This window comes from Pyrus communis, chromosome 3 (assembly GCF_963583255.1).
Source record: "Pyrus communis chromosome 3, drPyrComm1.1, whole genome shotgun sequence".
Classification (NCBI taxonomy): Eukaryota; Viridiplantae; Streptophyta; class Magnoliopsida; order Rosales; family Rosaceae; genus Pyrus; species Pyrus communis.
Window position 1 is genome coordinate 23,279,947 of NC_084805.1, and position 21,762 is coordinate 23,301,708.

A 21,762-nucleotide genomic window follows, 5' to 3' on the forward strand; every position below is an offset into this window, starting at 1 on the left:
TCTAATGACTAATGTTATGTGGTATGCATGACGTCATTTCTAGCGTTACATCAATGGTAACTAAAATTCTTAGTAAATTTAACAGGTAATAAGGGATTAAACGTAGTTAGGTGGTGGGAGTAGTACAGCGATGTGATATCCTCAGCAATATCAACCAAATTATGGCACTAAGGAGGTAAGCTATTGGTTTCTCGACTAAAGCTAAAGAGATGATTAACATAAAGCCACTTTCTTTTCAGATATGGTGATTCAAAGGCAGATCTGGTGATGCCAATATCACTGCGTTCGTCCATATCCTTAAAAAGATATATATATATATATATATATTGACACGCATATGTAAAACATTGTAGGGCAGTTTGTAGGGCAGTAGTGCTGCTGCATTGACACTCCACCAAACCCTAATCAGTGTTTGTTTCTTTCTTTTTGTGATGAGTCAGTCAGCCTAACTGAATCAGTCATCACTTTCATTCTCTCTCTCTGCACGTACTAGACTTGTTATTTATACTTAACCACCACAATTTTGTGCTCATTCGGAGACCAACATACGTGTCATCATTGATCTCTCACCGTTGAACTTGGACTTCAATGGTGGAGAATAATCAGACGTATTTTGTGTTTTACTTTCAACCCTTAAGTGATCACAAATGTCTGGTGGAGAATAAATATATGTGTTTTTAATGCTATCATTAAGCATGGATGTCTTCGGGGCAAGATATTTGACAAGATACTTCAAAGAGGTTAAGGCATGGTAGCTAAATACAACTAGGCAAAGTGGCGTGTGGGCTTCATCTTGCTCTGAGAAAAAAAAACTTACAAGTCTGCAACTATCAGCCATGCATCGAAAGTCCTGTGTTCGACTCCCTAAATCATACTTATATTGATGTTTGCAAGAAAAATTCCTCAACAATGTGAATCCAAATGTTTGTTCAAACATGTTGGAGATGGAGTTGAATATTGGTGACTTTAGGAGGGTCATTAGTTATGCAGTCCAATGATCCATATAATTATTATTAAGGCTAAAAGTAGCCAACTAGCAAGGAAGATTCCGCTGCTGATGATGATTGCGATGATGGACCATTGGTGCATGAACCAGCATCATCATCAAAGTGTGTAGAGGCATGGAAGCAAGCAATCACCTTACACGAGCTCAGACACCATTTCCATTTGGGGGAGGATCAATCGAGTGTTTTGTCTTCTTTTTTCTAAAAATTGAATCATAATATAAAGCAGTAGTTTTTTATCTTCTTTAGTGTCCCGTTTGGCGACATTGTCAATTATTGTGGTCTTTTTAAACCAAGGCAACCTTATGATATTATCTCAAGGGTTCATTCCACTTGAGGAATCTACTTTGTGTACGTATTTATATGTGTATAGATCGGCCTAGAGTCCTTCAGTTCAGGTGAAAAAGATTCAAACATGTCAACAAAGAGAGGGAGAAGGGGGAAAGCGTAGGGAGGGAAGGAGGGGAAAAAGAGATCGGTTTATGACGAACTTGAAGAAAGTTGAAGTGCTACTATAAAATCAATCGACAATATGAGAAGTAGTCTAATTACATATAAGCACGTGCAAGGTTTATTCTTTTCTTGATATGGGATTCATACTCTCAACATGTCCTCTCACATGTAGTGAACTTTTAAGCCTAGTATGTGGACAACAAAAACGGGATGACATGGAGCACGTGTGTTTGGGCTTCACACATGAGACAACTTGCCATGGTACCATAAATAAAGTTGACGTTCTCTTATAAAACCAATTGGCAATATGGGGAACAACTCAATTACTTATAGGTACATACAAGGTGAGTTAGAACATGTTGTTCGAGAGGGTAAAACGAATCACTATGAGTTTCAGAGGGCAATTTGAGGTTTAACATAGTTTCAGAGCCACTGGCATAATTAAGCCTATATAAAGAAACTCATATTTACTTACAAATCATAGCTTGATAGATATACAAAAGTAATTTGTTGAATCATAAAAACAAAAGGTTATGTCTCATATATCAAACTGCAATTTGTCTATCTAAAATTCTTTTTCTTTCTAAATTCAAAAATACTTATTTACGGAAACAAAAAAATCAAACTTAAGTGCAACAATATGACAACCAACTGACCAAACTCATATCCCTCAACCTAACGAGAGTTGTTGGTTTAAAGAGAAAATTGAACAGTAATAAGCTTCCCAAACCTGGCTTTATTGCATTCATAATTATGCTTCCTAGGGAGAACTACATATTATAACTCATTGACCAAATAAAAATAAAGAAAGATTCAAAAGAGGCCCACAAAAAGAGAGGGAGGGAGAGCGAGGAGAATGACATAGATTAAGGCGATGAATCCCAACATCTCCAAAATCAATCTATATGCTTTTTCTTTTTTCACGTTCTGGTCTAAAGCAAAAGGGGAAGGAGGAAGGACGGAGGGCTCCTCCTCCTCCTTAATAATATACTAGAGTACTGTAAGAGAATGAATTTTAGATTGAGGTGAGAAGGAATTTTGCATACACTTATATATAAGTTGGCCTACTCGTTGTATTGTCAATTGATTTTATTGTGGAACCTCAACTTTTTTCATGGTATGAGAACAAGTTGTCTTACGTGTTAAGCTCCACGTCACTCAATTGTGTTGTGACGTGTTGAATCAATCCCACATCGGAAAAAGAAAGGACCTTGCATATACTTATAAGTAATTTGGCTACTCCATGTATAACCAATTGATTTTATAATGAAATCTCAATTTTCTTCAATTACTTTTGCTACATATTCCAATCAAAATGCCGAGGGGAGGAAGATGGTCTAAAAGAACCCAATTAATGTGTCAACTTTAAAAGCTGGAAATCATGGAGCTTTTATCTGCTTCTTCTCCCAACTTGATCATATCTTTCTTTGGCTCTTAGTTAATCATCATTAGTTCAACCCAAAAAGACCCCCTCATCAATCCTCTTGGCTTCATTTATAAGTATAAATGTTGGTGTAATGCAACAAAGTTTACACAAGAAGTTAAGGTATCTGATCAAAGTGATGAGTTTGTAGCTGAAGCGATTAAAAGTATTAATTCGTACACCAAAGTCATATGTTTGGTTTCTTTTACTGATATCGCATGTATCAAACAAAGTATCCAACCAGAGAACAAAGTGAGACCTAGAAGAAAAGTCAGGTTTATTGTATCCATCACAATAACAAAATTAAGTGATCGTTTGATAACCATATCACTTTTTAGCATTTAGTTTTAGTATTTGTACTAGAGCTAGAAGGAAATACATGGGAGAAATGAGAAATGAAAAAGGATGAAGGGCGGTAGTAGGAGGAATAAAAAAGAAAAGAAGTAGATTATACGAAAACAAAAACTTGAAAGTGAAAAAGAACATGTAATTGTTTTCAGTTCGTCGTTTTCATTTCATCTTTCTTTCTTTTCATATTTTTCAACCAAAACCAAAATTATATTACAATGCAATGGTTGAACTATGGTTCAAACGAACATGAATTGGAATTAATGCATATCAAGCCTCCAATCAATTTGGTTTGATGAAATGATTTCCTCCTTATGATTGTCACTTTAAAATTCTCACTTGGGTCTAATCTCTTTCTTTTTTTTTTCAATTAGATGAATAATAAGCATAAAGCAAAGGACTTTGAAGGGTAAAGCAAATTTTGAATATTGGTTGATCAAACGGTCCGCTGTTGCTATGAATCTCTTTATATGCAAAAAATGCGTGACGCTGCTTTTGCTTTTCCTTTCTATAAAGTTGAAAGATGCAACCAAAAACATGCTGTGCTACAAAGACCTCCAAAATTCCAAGCCAAAGCTGAAAGCTTCTTACTAATAGTATCCAAGGTCATCTCTCTCCCTCTCTCTCTCCAAAAAAAAAAAAAAAATCAGATCACACATGAATGGAATGGTTGCAGTTGTTCTATAATCCAGAAACCCTTCAATGGCGAATTCCGAAATGATGTCTGTCTTCCTCTGCTCTCTCTTTCTGTTCCTCACTTGTTTTTCTTCTGTTTCATCACTTAATCCGTCTCTCAGGAGGCAAGCATCAATTCTTATTTCTCTCAAACAAAATTTCGAAGACTCGAAAAATCCTTCTTTAAGTACTTGGAATGTGTCAAACTACATGTTCCTCTGCTCTTGGGCTGGCATCAAGTGTGACAGCCTCAACAGATCAGTAGTCTCTCTTGACATATCCAACTACAATCTCTCGGGCACCCTTTCGCCAGTGATCACTGAACTCCGCACCCTTGTCAATGTTTCGGTGTCAGGAAATGGATTTTCGGGTATTTTTCCTCCTGGTATCCACAAACTAGCCGAGCTACAAAACCTCAACATCTCCAACAACAGGTTCGGTGGAAGCTTGGATTTGGAGTTTTCTAAGTTGGAGGAGCTTGTAATGCTAGATGCTTACAACAACGATTTCAATGGATCACTTCCATTAGGTGTCACTCAGCTTCCGAGGCTGAAGCGGTTGAACTTTGGCGGGAACTACTTCAGTGGGAGCATTCCTCCTAGCTATGGAAACATGGTGCAGCTTGATTATCTGTCAATTGCGGGAAATGACCTGAGCGGTTACATACCGAGCGAGCTCGGAAACCTCACTAACCTACAGCAGCTTTTGTTGGGATATTACAACGAATTTGAAGGCGGAATCCCACCAGAAATTGGCAAGCTGATCAATCTGTTTCATTTAGACCTCGCAAACTGCGGTTTGGAGGGGCCAATCCCTCCGGAGCTAGGCAATCTGAAAAAGCTAGACACTTTGTTCTTGCAAACAAACCAGCTCAGCGGTTCGGTTCCTGCTCAGCTGGGAAACTTGAGTAGCTTGAGGTCTCTTGATCTTTCGAACAATGCACTGACGGGAGATATCCCCGCTGAGTTCTCTAGCCTCCACGAGCTCACACTACTGAACCTCTTCATCAACAAGTTTCACGGTGAGATTCCTCGCTCTATCGCGGAGCTACCGAACTTGGAAGTCTTGAAGCTGTGGCATAACAACTTCACTGGAGCCATACCTTCAAAGCTTGGTCAGAATGGCAAACTGATTGAGCTTGATCTTTCGAGTAACAAGCTCACCGGGGTTGTCCCAAAATCTCTTTGCTTTGGGAGGCGGCTGGAGATCTTAATTCTGCTCAACAATTTTCTCTTTGGGCCTCTACCTGATGACCTTGGCAAATGTGATACTCTAGTAAGAGTCCGAATGGGGCAGAATTATCTCACTGGATCAATCCCCCCGGGCTTTCTTTACTTGCCAGAACTCTCACTAGTAGAGCTACAGAACAATTATCTCACTGGACAGCTTCTGCAGGAAAGAAGCAAACAACCCTCAAAACTCAGTCAGGTGAATCTGTCAAGCAACCGCTTATCCGGGCGCCTTCCTGCATCTATCGGAAACTTCTCAAGCCTGCAGATTCTTCTATTGAGTGGAAACCAATTCACTGGAGAAATCCCATCTGACATAGGCCGGTTGCAAAGCTTTCTCAAGTTGGATGTGAGCAGAAACAATTTTTCGGGCACAATACCTCCGGAGATTGGAAACTGTATCGCTTTAACCTACTTAGATTTGAGCCAAAACCAGCTCTCAGGTCCAATCCCAGTTCAGATTGTTCAAATCCACATACTGAATTACTTCAACGTGTCGTGGAACCACTTAAACCAGAGCCTCCCAAAGGAGCTAGGCTCCTTGAAAAGCCTAACGTCTGCTGATTTTTCACACAATAACTTCTCCGGTCCAATCCCACAAACAGGGCAATACTTGTTTTTCAACTCCACATCCTTCGTTGGTAACCCTGAGCTCTGTGACTCTTCTGCGAATCCATGCAACTACTCCTCAGCCTCATCATCAAAGGATCACAACCAAACCGGCATGCGCTCTCATGTCCTTGGCAAATTCAAGCTTCTCTTTGCTCTAGGACTCTTGCTTTGCTCGTTCGTGTTTGCAACATTCGCAATCATCAAGACCAGAAAGGTGCGAAAAAATTCGAACTCGTGGAAGCTCACAGCATTCCAAAAGCTTGAATTCGGAAGTGAAGACATCTTAGACTGCGTAAAGGATAACAATGTGATCGGGAGAGGTGGAGCTGGGATTGTCTACAGAGGAACAATGTCGAAAGGCGAGCAAGTAGCTGTGAAGAAGCTGTTGGGGATCAACAAAGGCTCGTCACACGACAATGGCCTCTCTGCAGAAATTCAGACACTGGGAAAAATCCGCCACCGGAACATCGTCCGATTGCTGGCTTTCTGTTCAAATAAAGAGACCAATCTGCTGGTTTACGAGTACATGCCGAATGGAAGCTTGGGTGAAGTTTTACATGGGAAGAGAGGAGGGTATCTCACGTGGGAGACTAGGTTGAACATAGCCATTGAAGCAGCAAAAGGGCTCTGTTATCTGCACCATGATTGCTCACCATTGATTCTTCACAGGGATGTGAAGTCCAACAACATTCTGCTCAACTCAGAATTTGAGGCTCATGTCGCAGATTTTGGGCTTGCCAAGTTCTTGCAGGACACCGGAACATCAGAATGCATGTCTGCAGTTGCTGGCTCATACGGTTACATTGCTCCAGGTAATTCTATTGCTACATCATTACTCCAATTCGAGCGGAGATTCTTGCATGTAACTGGGATGTATCCTCATTCATCACGTGAATTACTGTTTTTCTATCTCACACATCATGTGAGTCACGTTATGAGTGAGAGATAAACCGAATGTCTTCGGTTACACCCTAATTTTGCTCTTGTTTTGAGATTTTTTATTTTTTTAATATTAAAATCATGCAATTTAATAGGCTACTAAGTAGGGACAATAAGCTAAAATTGACCTATATACTTTGATGCAGCACTTTGTTAAAGTAATTAAAGCATATTCCATGTGTCTCCTCTGACTTGGTGGATTAAGTCGGCCACTTTCAATAACAAAAGAGAGAATGATTACTTCAGATCTTGATTTGTTTTGTTCAATTTGGTATTAAAATATTAATAGATGAATAGAGGATAGGAAAACGTACGCATACAAAAACAGGTCACAAATTTTTAATCAAAAATAAAGTTCAAAAGGCACTAAGATGTGGAGGAAGAGACACAAAATCAGTTTTATTACGCGTATTTCTCTAGAAAATACATGTTTCCTTTCATATGTATGTACTTTACTTTTTACCAAAGTAGCAAAGTAGGAGTGGCATATGGATTCCAAAATAAGCAAAGGCTCCACTGACATAGGTAAATTCTCCTTTTGCTTTTTATATTGCTCTCTACACAGAGTGTAGTGTAATGCAGTATACATGTCTTGAAACCATAAAATTCCATGTTCCTTCAGCCCAATCACATGCCCACTTTTTTGACCAAAAACCCATATGAACCCAAAATCCACAAAACTCCATACAACCCATTAAGAATCTTGCTTGGGATCCAAGCTTTACTTTCCCTAAACCCTAGAAAGTGGCACAACTGTAAAGAATATGGCATAACCCTAACTTTTTCTTTTACACCCACACCCCCATTGCTTTACCTTTCCTGTGTTGTTTACCTGTGTTGTGCAGAGGAGTAAAACAAAATAGAACAGTGGATATATCACGTCTGTATGAGTCATTTTTCACATGAGACTCGTCTGTATTTTAGTCTCATTCGACTTCATGTTGTCTCACTAAATGTGAGAACTATCATAGTCAAGCAGCTTTACTGAAGTATCTTTTAACAAATCAGTTTCCCTTTTTCACTTGTTTTGTGTATGTTATGAACTTTTACAACCAGCTAAACTTTTTTACTGTGCCTCATGGAACAGAATATGCGTACACATTGAAAGTTGATGAGAAGAGCGATGTGTATAGCTTTGGAGTTGTACTGTTGGAGCTCATCACAGGAAGAAGGCCAGTTGGTGGATTTGGGGAAGAGGGAATGGACATTGTTCAGTGGACCAAGATTCAGACCAACTCACAGAAAGAAGGGGTGATAAAGATCCTCGACAAACGACTAGACACTGTTCCGATGGACGAAGCAATGCAAGTGTTTTTCGTCGCGGTTTTATGCGTTCAAGAGCACAGTGTGGAGAGACCAACCATGAGAGAAGTTGTTCAAATGCTTGCACAGGCTAAACAACCAAACACATTTCACATGCAATGATTCAGTACTTGAATCAGATCATGGAGCAGCAACATTTTGGTGACAGCGACAAAAATGTCACGAACATGCATAATAACAGATGATTTTCGGATCAAGTAGCGAGCACGGTTGAGTAACTGGTATAGCAGTACCAAGCTGGGAACCAAAAGTAATAAGTGAAGAAGGCAGCCAGTCCACATAGTATATACAATGTTTTATGTTTTTTTTTCTTCTCAATATTTTTGGGTTTTTGTTTGGTATTATTGTTGTATTTGTTAGAGTGAAGGTAGATCTGTTGTGGTGATTAGTGGCAGGCAAAGGTGGCGATATTGGTACTGGTTAGTTTGTATTATTGTGTCATCATATAAATGTATGACCAAAATGATTTGACGTTGCCTTTATTATACTGTAATAAACTTTTAGATTTTGTACTCGAACGTTTTGTGCTTTTTCTGATTAGCTAAATCCCACTTAATCAGACTGATGTCTTCAATCATGCCTGATTGGGGAACGCACTAGATGTGGTTGTAATTAGATGTGTCAAATCGACTTATTGGATTGTTAATGGTACTTGTTAAGACCCGTTTAATTAGGTCTGATTTTAGTAGTGGTGATGACGGTGTAAGATGAAATCAAACTAAATCGGTCTTAATAGGTGCCCATTAACAACCTAATGGGTTGATTTGCACCTCTAATTGTAACTCTGCAACTTACAAACCAACGTATTTCAGAGTCTAATCAATCTTTTCTTCTTCTTCGTAAGATTTTCAAGGAACATATACAAATGTAACTGGTTACAAACTTTGAGTAAAAAATTGAGCTCAAGGGACACTAATATGTCGATAAACGGGACAAAAACCGATGTTCATATACAACTAGTTGAGCACCATTTAAGGGCTCTTATAAACCTTCTCAAACGCTAGATACAATAAGGTAACAAGAAGTGAATATATAGGGTAACAATCATCACATGTTGTAGAACAGACTAAATTAAGTAGGTTTCAGACAACATTTTTCAAGATCCAAGATCAATTAACACTTCTTCAAACCAAAACAGACAACATTCTTACTACTTATGATTCCTGGACTTTCGTCTACCACGACTCGAGCTTCTCTCAGATACTCTACCCCTTGAATCAAGGTTTGAGGCAGAAGTATTATCTGAGGTTTCACTAGAGTATCTCCTGCGCCTCTCTTTGGCTTAAATGACACATGATATCGTCGTATCTGATCGAGCTTGTCCTTTCCAGCAGAGAGTGTGTGAAAGCAGTCACCCAAGCACTCCAACTTTCTGGCAACGAACACATCGTCATTGACGCCCTTGTGTCATCTTCAAAATTGACATTGTTAAAGGAAAACTCAGTAGTTATAGCTTCAAACTTGCTCATATGCTCGTTGCGCGCCTTCTTTCATCTTCAGATTCATTGACGGTTGCAGCAGTTGCACCTTATTGTACGCTGTCGATTTCAGCTCAATCACGTCAGTCCGAGCAGCCATTAAACCTTATGTGGTCTTCTCATTTGCTGTTCTTAGGGCAATGCTCGTTGATAGACAGGCACTAAAAACTATCTGTGCGACATTGTCAAACTTGACGTTGATAAGGACAATTGAAAGATAATGTAGTTAACGTTGATAGAGGACAACTGAAAGATAATGTAGTTGAACTTGCTCAAATGCTCGGTTGCGCTAGTGCCTGCTTTCATCTTCAGATTGAGTAACTGTCGTGTGAGTTGCACCTTATTGTACGCGGTTGGTTTCAGAGCGTACAAGTCAGCCAGAGTAGCCATTAGACCTGCTGCAGTGTTCTCATTCGCTGTTCTTTGCACAATTTTCTTTGACAACCTCGCACGGATAATTTCTAATGCCTACGCATCAAGGAGTTCCCATTCGAAATCCTCCATACTTTCTGGTTTCTTTCCTTTAAGAGGAAGATTGAGATCATTTACACATAGGTAGGCCTTGATCTTAATCTTCCATGTCTCAAAGTCTGTACCGTTGAACATGTTAACATACTTCCCGACTTCTTTAACCATTGATCCTCTGCAAAAAAAATTAGTGAAGCAAAACTCGGATACTAGCTGTTTGGAGAAAATTCAGTATCCAAATCAGGAATATCCAAAAGCAATCGGGTAAAATTAGGGTTAATAAATGACATGATATAGGGTTAATTAAAAACAGAAATCTAGCAGTACAAAACGAAATTTGGTGAATTTAAGGAACAGAATTAGGGCACAATTACATTAAAAAATTTACACATAATTAACAGGCCACCAATTGTGCTCGTTAAATTATACAATTTGATTAATTTTCATTGAAAAAGTCTGAAGATTAACAGGAAATTTTTTATAATAAAAATATAGACGAAACTAATACAGAAACAAAGAAAGAGTGCACTATGAAAACTAGGGGTTTTGTGGGATGGTGATTGAAGCTGAGTTATGGGGTTTCTTACCTATTTCAGCTGTTGCTCTCTCTTCGACTTCTCATAAATTATAAAGGAAAATTGGTAAAGAAGAGGATTTTTGGACTCCTCCCCAGCATGAAACAGTGCATTAAACCCATAAAGAAAAGAGCTTTGAATATTTGGTCCAAGGTCTTATAATATTTGGCTCGTTTGAAAGTGTTTATAAAATGATTAAAAGCGTTTTTGGTAAATATGTTTTTGAAATCAATTCTTAATAAAAACGCAAGAAGCACTTCAAGTGCTTTTAGAATCCAAAACATTTTCTTTAAAAGAGCTTTTAGTTATTTTAAAAACAATTCTAAATCAATTCGTGTCATCAGGAGCATATTTTTGTATCACATGATGAGTGCTGCACTCACATAGATACACGAATGAAAAATTTACTCCGGTGACAATCAAGTCTTTGGGGATTCGACATCATGTTTGCAATTTTGAGTACAATGACTATCCTTGTGAAGAAGCCGCATACGACCTCATTTCAAAGAACTTGTTATCATTAAACAGAAACGTCCGCAATGCCGAAGGAAACAAGTATGATTGCAACCCAAATAAACTCTAAACTGATCAATCGTTTGTACAAAATAATTCACATTACAAGCCAAGTTTCTTCGGCCTCAAGTATGTAGAAGAGCCCTGGTGTGAACCCGGCATTGAGACGACTTGCTGCTGCTGCTGCTTGGATCTCTTTTCCCTCTCCTTCTGCTTGCTTGCTTTCTCTGCCTCTGCTCGAGCCTTTCTCAGATTCTCCATTTCCGCCTGCATCGCTGTCTTTTCCCCCTTTTGTCTCTTCTTGTGCTCCAACATTGAGTTATCCGACTCCTTCACATAATAGAACATGGATCCGAACTCAGCCAACCATTGCGGTTCCACTGCAGTGGCACACTGCATATACTCCTTCCTTGTCAAAACTAGCTCATGATAGACCACGTACTCTGGATTGCAGCCCATGCCATAAAGCGCACTGCTCGGGTGTAAATAGCATGGCATTCCAGTCCGGCAGTTAACATATTCCCCCACACCCTTTAGTCTTGCTGCATTCTGAAAGTACGAGGAGCAAATAGCTTGTCTCACCTTATCAGTATCAGGCCAACAGGATGTGAGTGGGACTTTGACTTTGAGTGTCTTTAGTATCTCTAGCAGTTGGGACCTCACCTCTCTAACCTTTCGCAGCCCTTTAACTTGCAAAAAGTGGTCATCACACCAGTCCCCACGATACTGATGTTGTTCCCACTGCTGATAAACATTGTACAACGTCAAGTGGTCGGACTCTGGGAAGGAGAATTTCTCCCTTGCAGCATCACTCTCCTCTGCCCTATCTTTGGGCCTAAAGAATACCGACGGCACTGAAAGCATGGACACAATTGTCAAAACCTCATCTAAACATCCTAGCTTTTCACCCATCAATAGCATTTTAGCGAGTGGAGGGTCCAACGGCAATTCCACCATTTTCCAGCCCAGGTCAGTTAACTGCCCCTCATTGTTAAGAGCACCCAACACCCACAACTGGTACATAGAATGGAGAATATTATCCTTGGGAGGCGGGTCTACGAAATCAAAATCTAGTATCCTATCAACCTGAAGTGATTTGAGCAACAAGATCACATATCCGAGGTTGGTCCTCTGGATCTCTGGCACAGGATTGGGCAGCATTTCATTTAAGTACGCATTCTCTGTGTACAGCCGATAACATGTTCCAGGCTTAGTTCTGCCAGCACGCCCAGAACGTTGGTTAGCAGCAGTCTGACTAATAGGAAATACTTGAAGAGCATCCATACCCATTTTCGGGTTGTATACTTTCATTTTACCATATCCCGTGTCGATGACATATGAGATTCCATCTACCGTCAAAGATGTCTCAGCAATGTTGGTTGCCACAATACATTTACGAGCCCCATCTTCAGCTTTTTGGAATATCTTTGCTTGCAAGTCAGCAGGCAACTGTGAATATATAGGGAGTATCAAGAGTGTTGGCACCTCTTTAACCGAGGTGGAGATAATTTGTTCCATCCGCTCTGAAAGGGCATAACAAGCTGCCTCAATCTCATCCTGGCCGGTCATGAAGATGAGAATGTCACCTTGAGTGCCGGTGATATGAATAGTTATGGCCTCCTTCACTGCAGCTTCAACATAATCTTCACATGGGGTTTTACTATACCTGATACTTACTGGAAATGTTCTCCCAGGAATTTCAAAAATCGGTGCACTTCCAAAAAAGTTTCTAAACTTCTGAGCATCTAGTGTTGCAGATGTCACGATGAGCTTAAAATCACGCCGCCGGGCAACCACTGTTTTCAAAATCCCAAGCAGCACATCCGTGTTCAGTGACCTTTCATGGGCTTCGTCCATCACAACTACGCGATACTTGTCAAGCTCAGAATCTCTTAGTGTTTCACGCATAAGTACTCCATCAGTCATGTACTTTATTATGGTATTTGGTCCAGTCACATCCTCAAAACGAATTGCGTACCCAACTTTATCACCAAGCTCAGTCTCCATCTCTTCACTAACTCTCTTTGCAACACTCATGGCTGCCACACGTCTTGGTTGCGTGCAACCCACAATGCCGTTTACAGTGTAACCCTCTTCGTGCAGATACTGTGTCAGTTGAGTTGTCTTTCCAGAACCAGTTTCTCCAACAACAACAATAACTTGATTTTCTCGAATTACCTGTAGTAAATCATCCCTCACAGAATATATGGGCAAAAACTGTCGTTGCTGTGAGATGGCTTTTGACTTTGCAAATTCACTCGCTGCTTCCTCATTCTTCATATGCTGTGCAAACTTTGCATCTTCTTTGAAATCAATTTCACCGTCTGCACCTGCAGCAGCAGTATCTGCATCAATCTGCTCCGCTGTTTTCTCAACACCAAGGATATCGCCTAGTTTAGAACCTGCAAGCTCCCAAAAACGTTGACGCGATTTGTTCATATTTTGCTTCTCGTGAATTTTCCTAACAAGAGCAGACCCTTTGCGAGAAATAATGGCCATATCAGACGTGGAATCCTTTATTGGCATTATCATCTCTGCTCGCTTGGTAAAAACAACAGTTCCGTCCTTTCCAATTACATTGTCCTCAAGGAAAGGAGGCTTTAAATTTGTATCATGTACAAGAAGAATAACTTTGTGCTCTTCTTCATCATCGAACTCGGTCTGCACCTCAGTCCCTCGAACAGCACCAGATCTTATAAGTTGACGATCCTCCCACCGCGCAGTATCAGCAGTGAGCTGAGACAACTTTTTGCTCTGAGCAAGGGTCATCTTAGTTCCATCTCTTCGAACCAATCTTTTCGCCAACTCCGCTTCCTTCTTTTGAAAAGAAGCATCATCTCCGTAAAACAAAAACGAGCTATCAACTGTATCGAACATTGTGTTTCCTTCTTCCCTATCATACCATGCTCGGTCAGAATTGTATTCCATCTCTAGACGCATGCTTTCGCTAATCTCATATTTCTGTCCTTCATCCAAATGAGCCGTGTCTCCTTCTCCATCCTTGAACGATTGTGAATTTTCTGAGTGAGAAGCAATTTTACGAGGACTCACACCATGTTTCGAACTTGAAGATTTAAACGCATCTCCAGAAGGACAAATTCGAACTGGAGACGAAGAGATGAGATCCCACGGAGAAGCATCAGAACCAGAAAAATTACATCTACTCCGCTTTCTTCCATATTGTCCACCACATTGATCATGTTCATATCCCTCACATGCTTTCCTTCGACGACAAGAATCCTTAGCATAACTACCACTCCCATCTTTGCAATCTCTCCTCCTACCACCATGCTCTTCCCTGTCGTAATCATACCTACCCTCACAATCTCTCGGTGCCTCGAATCCGCCATCAACGCCCCTAAAACCTTCCCGTTTCGCATTAGCGTTGACATCGAAACCCAAGACAGATTTCTTCTCCGGACGCCTAAAAACAACTCTGTCCTTCCCTGAAACATATAATCCCCGACCACCACTGCTATTCTTTTGTTCCATTGTCACCCTTGCCTTGTCCAAACCAACAGATTCAGACCTTTGTTTTCAATAGAAAATCACAAACAAACAACTTATACAGCAAGAAACCTATATATATAAGGACTTTATAAAAACCTGGTACGACAACCTAGTCCCTCACAATTGTCTAAGAAAATTGGATAAGTTTTACGTGGGAAACTTCTGGAAACAGAATTTGGGCAGAATTCACCAGCCCCAAATCAATTTTTTTTTAAAAAAATTTATATAATTTGTTTGATTTATTAAAAATATCTAAATGCCAAAAAAATAAATCAAATCAAGAGTGATAGATTAGAAACAGAATTATGAGGTCTCTCTTACCTTGGGGTGGATTCAGGGCGGCTGTCGAATTATGAACATAAACCCAGAAAAGTAGTCAACTTTGTAAACCGTGTTCGATCAGAAAAGGTCAAAACTTTGGTCTGGGTAGCAATATTAGGCTGGATCCTGTTTTGGGTCGGTTGTACTTTCTCTATTTGGTCCTTGGGCCTTTGTATTGGGTCAGCGCAGCCCAATGTGGTAAAAACAGAGGCCGCCCACTAGGCACCATCCTCTGCAAGTTCCCGCTTTCACCTGGACTGAGTAAACAAACACCAGAAACCCTAGAGAAATATTGCCAAGCAAGAAGAGGACGCAGCAAGCAACCCAGTCAGTCCTAAATATTTGATTTCTGAAGGTACGTTGGGGTTTTTTGTTAAAGGTGGCTCCTTTATTTCAATCAGTTATTGTTGGGCTGCAATTTCTCATACCATTGTGCTTTTATTTATTTTTTAATTTCCTTCCCAACTCTTATGCTATCTCAGATCATAAATTGTAGTTTATTGGATTACCCAGATGCTTAATATTTTATGTCTTGAGTACTTCGTGCCTTCACTAATTGAACATTGAGTTTTTTTCTTTGATTAGTATTATAATTAAATTAAAATTCTGGTGTAATTATTTAGTTAATTTTGTGAGTTTTGGAACTTAGAGCTGGAACCCAGAAAATATTGTTTACTTTCTGTCCAAACTACTAGCCAAGGCAAGAATGGAGTAATGGGCAGGGAAGAGGATTGTAATTTGTAATTCATTCAAACAATCATACTCATAGATTTGGTTCTAATTTGTTGAGTTTATTATCCCAGTTGCATTAATTTGTTGCTTTTGGTTCTAGGTTGTACACAAGATGGCCTCCAGAATCGCCCAAATCCGCCTAGTCAGTTCTCACCCCGAGGTTTATGAGCCGTGTGATGATTCGTTTGCTCTAGTAGATGCTCTTTTAGCTGATCGAACAAACCTGTTGCAGCACCAACCGGCATTGTGCCTGGAACTGGGTTGCGGCAGTGGCTATGTCATTACTTCTCTAGCTCTTATTGTTGGCCAGGAGGCGCAGTATATTGCGACTGACATTAACCCCCATGCGGTGAAGGTGACTCATGAGACGTTAGAAGCACATGGGGTTCATGCGGAGTTGATAAATACTAACATTGCATCAGGACTGGAGAAGCGTCTGAAAGGTTTGGTTGATGTAATAGTTGTGAACCCACCTTATGTGCCGACCCCTGAAGATGAAGTGGGACGCGAAGGAATAGCATCTGCTTGGGCTGGCGGGGAGAATGGGCGTACTGTGATTGACAAGATGCTGCCGGTTGCTGACACTCTTTTGTCAAAGAAGGGCTGGTTGTACATGGTCACTCTTACAGAAAACAATCCCTCGCAGATATGCCTTCAAATGAGAGAGAAAGGCTATGCTTCCAGAATCCTTGTCCAGAGATTGACAGAAGAAGAAAATCTACAAATCATCAAGTTCTGGCGGGATTCCGATTCACAAGTAGTGGAAAAGGAAAACAAAACAGTGTCAGTTCCTGCAAAGGACATTGAGTCTTTGCTCTCTCAGTTCCATATATTCCCGTTTCTGAGAGGCAGCAACAACGACAGTAGCTGATGGATAGAGAAGAGGGGAAACGTAAGTTTCTTAGTATGTACATGATGGGAAAATGGTTCCTATTCTCATAATCTTATGAGTTCTGGAAACCTTTGTCTGAACTTGAGATGCACACCATTGAACTGTTTGGTGCCGTCGGGGACTTTATCATTTTCTACGAAAATTTGTAAGTCCCGGATTCGTGTTTTCACAAGCATCTGCAGAACATGTTCATCATATTGTCATAGTTTTATACCAAGTAATTTGGGTGTAATTCTTACTAGTACGCTACAATAGGGTGCAACTGAAGAGATTGCTCAAAAATGTCAATGAAGACGTGATTATTTTGTGTTGCTTGAAGTACTTGTGGTGATTCTTTCTACACAAATTGTCTAGGAATGTCAGGTGCAATCCTTCCAGGTTTAGGTTTAGTCGAGGTTCGAAATGATAGCAGAAAGTAACAAATGGAGAGCTGCAAATTTCTTGAACGGGTATTTCTTGAAAGCCAAGGTAACAAGCACGGTTTACAACCCAAACAAACCCCAATTGCTAGAGAACAGAAATAATATTCATATGATCCATTCTTTTGAGAACACGCATCCTTTTAAAGAAAACCGACAAGTTGATCCATATAACATACCTATACAGAAAAACGATCCATAGTTCTTCCATTAAGGAGATTTACAGAGCTGTCAATGGTAAAACCTGCACAAAACTACGTTTCAGTTTCTCTGGTACCGCACTGAATGAACAGTCGTTTGACGTTCAAGCGAGATCACATATTAGAGATCTTTTTGGTCCTCCTTACGGCAGTCTTAGCAAGAGTATCACAAATCTCTCTATTCCGTTTGGAGCCTGCAACTTTGTTGCCGCCAATGGCTTCAGAAATCTTCCCCTGGACTTTACCGCCAATGGCTTCAGGACTTTTCCCCTGAACTTTTAGTGCCTCCTTTACAAAAACCTTTAACCTCCATAATGTGCATTCATTCTGTGTAGGTGGGATGGAAGAAATGAAAGAATAGACATCTCAATTAGCATCATGCCAAATGAATTTAAACGTAAATACGATGGTTTGATATTGTACTACTACATTCAATTTAAATGACTGCCAGATCACAGCAAAAACAAATAGATAAATAGATAATGACCTGAGCATCAATGTCAAGATCCACTTCTTGCGCGGTTGCTTGGAAGTTGGGGTTACTCTGTGCAACAATTTCTAGAGCCTTGCTCAGATCTTCGGCAGATAACTGCGAGAGAGCTGTCGAGAGTTTTCTTTTATCATCCGAAGACATTTTCCTAAATCAATCCACAGTTAGACGCTTCACAGATGACAAAATGATCAATGAAAAATAACAGACACAACAAGACCATGCCCATGCAGTTGCAAGAACAATGCTGGATTCAGCTGTTGCAAGAACAATGCTGGATTCAGCAATTCAGTAAGGCCCATTCACAGTTTAACCACCCAACTAACATAAAGCTACATATCCAATTTTGTCGGTTGCAACACGGCAATAAAATGCACTTTGATTTGAAGTTTCTAAAACTATATACAAACCCAAGCAAAAACACAAGCAATTTAGTTTAATTGTAGAGTGGATATGGGTTCTTAACAAACCTGCACTTCTGAACCACTGTTTGTCTGAGGTTCCTCAAATAATCATCAATCTCAAAAAGCTGAAAATGATTTCGTTAAAAAAAAATGTAGATCATGAGTCAGAATTTACTCCTAAAAATAATCGAACTTTTGATTGGCATTGTGTATGTAAATGCATGTTGCTATTAAAAATTAGAATAACGAGAGAAAATTGAGAAGCTTCGTTACAAATTACTAAGAGGACTCTGAAATTTGACAAACCTCATTGCTTAGATCCTTAGCTGTGCTGGCATATGCAGCATCCTGAGATAGTTGCATGTTTCGCCGTGCCTCTGCTTCCTCGTCTGCTCGTCTTGTTTCCTATGAATAGTTAAAACTTAGGTTGAAAGTTAAAAAACTATACTGAAACAAGAAGACAGGCAACCTAAAACACATCCATTCACAATGAAAGGCTACTGAATTTGTTAAAAAAAAAAAGTGTTGGTAACAAGGTCCACAAAGTCCTACATAAGATATTTTCGCATTAAGAATAGAAACTTACCTCTTCAACAACTTTAGGCAGAAGCTTTAGCCATTTTTCTTCAAATTTTTTCAACAACGATTGGGCCATCACATAGACATCGTCACCTTCATCATTATATTTCATTGCATTCTTGAAAACCAGCCTCACATCAGCATATATCTCCCTGACATTCTTATACTCACTACCATCCTTGGCTTCCATTCTATTTTTTATGGTACCAAGGTCCATGGGCTTCTCAATGACCTAATGTAAGACATGAAACAAATTAGGCAGACCATCAAAAGGAATTTTCTTCTTTGTTGAAAAAGAAAGATGTATAATAAAGAATGAATGAACACTACGTGAAAGACGACGGACCAACAACAGAGAAATCAGTATGATACAAGTAGATATATGCATCTTCAAGTTGACAACTAAAAGTTCGACAATTTTTTGCTTTTTTAATACTTTAATGAGGACCTTTGGAAAAAGTACAGCGTGTCCTCATCAGCATAGTGAGTAAATTTTGAAAACAATTAAAAATGTATGAAGTCTTTTTGATAAGTGAACAAGATGATAACATTTGCCCATAAAGGAAGAGATTACTAATCAGAAAATTCTAAAGGAAGAAAACTTTACTTGATAATAGTCATGCAATCCAAGACTTTCAACATCTACAGGATCCATAAAGGGCCACGCCCATTCAAGCTTAGTGATCTGAACAGTGCCAAGTGAAGCCATATTAACTAGTGTTAACCCAGATAAATAATTTTTATTACTGTTTTAGCAACAAAGCATCTAATTGAAGTTTTAATGAAAAACCATGTACAAGTTAGTGAATGCGAAAAAAATCAATGTCCACTCAAATCTGCAGCTGGTACTTCGCCCACGTAGATACAGCGTAAATACCAGATATCAGAATATTTTCCTACATTAAAAAAAGACAATTTTCTTCTAGCAAGAAAAAATTCAACATTTTATAAGTCTCCTTGCTTCTGCTTTTTCTGAAAAACATTATCCACCTAAAAGAAACCGTGCAAGAGGGTCCGGACTCTGACAAGTAACAACTAAAGTTTCTCATTTAGCTTGTATGTGAAATTAGAAGTATCACTCAACATGAACATCTGGTCACAAAAATTGACAATGGCGTCTAGCTTTTTATAGAAATTTTATAGTAGTAAATTAGAAAAGGTGCAAAATGGGTAGAGGAAGACCAAGGAAGACCTGGATTGTGCTCTAAGCAAAAGGGGTAGATCAAGACCTAGGAAGACTTGGATTGTGCTCAAAGCAAAAGGGGTAGAGCAAGACCTAGGAAGACTTGGAAAGAGACTTTAAGAAAAGACATAGAGTACTTGGAGCACACAATTTTATAAGGTTTTGTTGTAGAAAAAAAAACACCCCGACAACTATAAGTTTTATATAAACCGTTCAAGAACTCAAGGAGAGGAAACAAATACTTCATCTATCCACTTGTCATGCTTTAGCGGATTCTTAGTTGTGAAATTCTTATGATGCCCTGCTCCCATTACAAAATCAACAGGATTTTTGCCCTAAAGTATTGGGTTTTAACTTTGAAGTGTTTTTTTCCCTAAAATGTCATGTTATCAAGGGCCGATATGTGAAAAGCTCTTCTAAAACTGCTGCTATTTGTTCCTCACAACAAGTCCAAATGACTGTCTTTTACGAAGAGAAGGTATTAATTAGGATGTTATAATTTGACCAAACATATTCGATTTTGCTCCGCTTCCAACACTATATCATCTGACTTTTCCCCTTCCCCAGGAAATTACTTCTGAACTTGCTTCAAAAAATCATATATCCAACAATATTATAAAGAAGGAACATAATTAAAAAACATGTGAAGAATTAGTTAAAGAAAGAACCCTTAGACGCAAGAAAATATCTTCATTAAAATATACCCAAGTACTTGCATCCATTGCAAAAGTTTGGTGCTTGCCTGACGGAACATTGCAGAAAATTGGCGCATAAGCTCTTGCATTCTCTTTGTAGCAGCGGCTTCCCTACGTGATGCATCTTGCTGCTGCTTCTTAGAAGCAGTTAACTGTCTATCCTTCACGACTGCAACACCTTTTGAAGTGGGTAGATTCAGATTTCCCGTAGTCAAGTAAAACCGTTCCACCTCATTCACTCTTTTCTCAAGCTGCAAGTAAAAGACAAGTTAGCCAATCTTGTTCACAAGTTTTAAAATTTTGGACAGATTTCCCATAAATGAAAAAATTGCACAAAACCATAGATGTAAAAGTAAATTCCATAGTAGAAGCTGACCAACATATTGATAATTAATGACGAAAAACCAAACTATTGGAGTGGAAAATCATATAACACCAACCAGATTAGACGACGAAACTAGAACTCGAATTACATAAAGAAGATGCCGGTTTATAATTAGTGAAAAGAAGCCTCACCGTATCGACCTTTGCAGAAATCTCATCAACAGAACGATTAAATCCCTCCACTACAGCTGCACCATCAACACTTGTAAAATCTGGGTTTGATGAACTTGCTGGCTCCATCTGTTAGGACAACAAAAAGATTGAATTTAAGCAAAATCATTCCAGAATTTATTCCCAATTTCTAACTATCTGGAATTTTTCAACTAAAACAATTCGAAAAGGCTGAAATTAATAAAAAAAAAATTGTGAATTTGATCCAAATTAACTAGATCATTGGAAAGAAACAATTAAAGATTGTATCTTGATCGTTAAAACTCTAAACCCCTTTTCGTTGCATCAATCAAATAAGAGAGAGAGAACCGAATTGAACCCAACCAGCGTAAGCCTTCCTCTTCCCTAACAAATAAAAAAATACAGTTGTTCAGGATATAGATATGGGTGTACCTGGAAGAGCAGAGACGCATACCGAGTCGGAGAGGTCAGAGAGAGAGAGAGAGACGGGAAGAAGCTGAAGAAGAACGCAATGCCCGATCACCAGTTGTTCAGTATTTGATCCGAACGAACTCGAATATTTTGAAATTGGGCTGTTTATTTATACTTATTGGGCTCGTGCCTTTTGTCTTTCTCATTTTGAACGGCCCAATATTGCTTTTTAATTTATTCAACTTAATAATCGTGAATAATCAGAGGTGAATAAAGCCGAAAGGGAAACAGGAGTGAGGAGATCACTTCTCTAATTTTACCACAAGAAACTTGCCTCAGATGAAGCTTTTAAAATGTCAACTTCATGTTT

At 39.2% G+C, this 21,762-nt stretch overlaps 4 protein-coding genes across 5 annotated transcripts; 2 read left to right on the top strand and 2 right to left on the bottom strand.

Moving 5' to 3' along the window:
* The first annotated feature begins 3,764 nt into the window (after positions 1-3,764).
* On the top strand, positions 3,765-8,511 carry LOC137729218 (leucine-rich repeat receptor-like serine/threonine-protein kinase BAM3). The gene is made up of 2 exons (XM_068468079.1): positions 3,765-6,556; positions 7,771-8,511. The coding sequence occupies exons 1-2, from the start codon at positions 3,931-3,933 to the stop codon at positions 8,106-8,108; spliced, it is 2,964 nt and encodes a 987-aa protein (XP_068324180.1). The 5' UTR covers positions 3,765-3,930; the 3' UTR covers positions 8,109-8,511.
* A 2,411-nt stretch (positions 8,512-10,922) lies between these two features.
* Positions 10,923-14,936, bottom strand: LOC137729006 (pre-mRNA-splicing factor ATP-dependent RNA helicase DEAH7-like). The gene is made up of 2 exons (XM_068467823.1): positions 14,872-14,936; positions 10,923-14,544 (listed from the first exon to the last, which is right to left on the bottom strand). The coding sequence occupies exon 2, from the start codon at positions 14,530-14,532 to the stop codon at positions 11,143-11,145; it is 3,390 nt and encodes a 1,129-aa protein (XP_068323924.1). The 5' UTR covers positions 14,533-14,544; positions 14,872-14,936; the 3' UTR covers positions 10,923-11,142.
* A 76-nt stretch (positions 14,937-15,012) lies between these two features.
* Positions 15,013-16,741, top strand: LOC137729613 (uncharacterized). Its single transcript, XM_068468591.1, has 2 exons — positions 15,013-15,226; positions 15,704-16,741. Exon 2 carries the CDS (start codon positions 15,716-15,718, stop codon positions 16,472-16,474), a length of 759 nt encoding a protein of 252 aa, XP_068324692.1. The 5' UTR covers positions 15,013-15,226; positions 15,704-15,715; the 3' UTR covers positions 16,475-16,741.
* A 185-nt stretch (positions 16,742-16,926) lies between these two features.
* On the bottom strand, positions 16,927-21,556 carry LOC137729611 (transcription factor GTE1-like). 2 transcript variants are annotated; one of them, XM_068468589.1, is made up of 9 exons: positions 21,414-21,556; positions 20,982-21,089; positions 20,513-20,716; positions 19,195-19,272; positions 18,595-18,819; positions 18,315-18,413; positions 18,075-18,133; positions 17,602-17,752; positions 16,927-17,441 (listed from the first exon to the last, which is right to left on the bottom strand). In XM_068468589.1, exons 2-9 carry the CDS (start codon positions 21,087-21,089, stop codon positions 17,229-17,231), a joined length of 1,137 nt encoding a protein of 378 aa, XP_068324690.1. In that variant the 5' UTR covers positions 21,414-21,556; the 3' UTR covers positions 16,927-17,228. The 2 variants fall into 2 exon arrangements, with proteins under 2 accessions (XP_068324690.1, XP_068324691.1); XM_068468590.1 differs by lacking the exon at positions 19,195-19,272.
* Between the last annotated feature and the right edge of the window lie 206 nt (positions 21,557-21,762).

Excerpts from the sequence above, each read along its gene's own strand:
- LOC137729006 (XM_068467823.1), bottom strand. The coding sequence starts at position 14,532 with ATGGAACAAAAGAATAGCAGTGGTGGTCGGGGATTATATGTTTCAGGG.
- LOC137729613 (XM_068468591.1), top strand. The coding sequence starts at position 15,716 with ATGGCCTCCAGAATCGCCCAAATCCGCCTAGTCAGTTCTCACCCCGAG.
- LOC137729218 (XM_068468079.1), top strand. The coding sequence starts at position 3,931 with ATGGCGAATTCCGAAATGATGTCTGTCTTCCTCTGCTCTCTCTTTCTG. Across the intron at positions 6,557-7,770 it reads ATACGGTTACATTGCTCCAG|AATATGCGTACACATTGAAA; the intron begins GTAATTCTATTG and ends CTCATGGAACAG.
- LOC137729611 (XM_068468589.1), bottom strand. The coding sequence starts at position 21,089 with ATGGAGCCAGCAAGTTCATCAAACCCAGATTTTACAAGTGTTGATGGT. Across the intron at positions 18,820-19,194 it reads GATTGCATGACTATTATCAA|GTCATTGAGAAGCCCATGGA; the intron begins GTAAAGTTTTCT and ends GTCTTACATTAG. Across the intron at positions 18,414-18,594 it reads TGCCTAAAGTTGTTGAAGAG|GAAACAAGACGAGCAGACGA; the intron begins GTAAGTTTCTAT and ends AACTATTCATAG.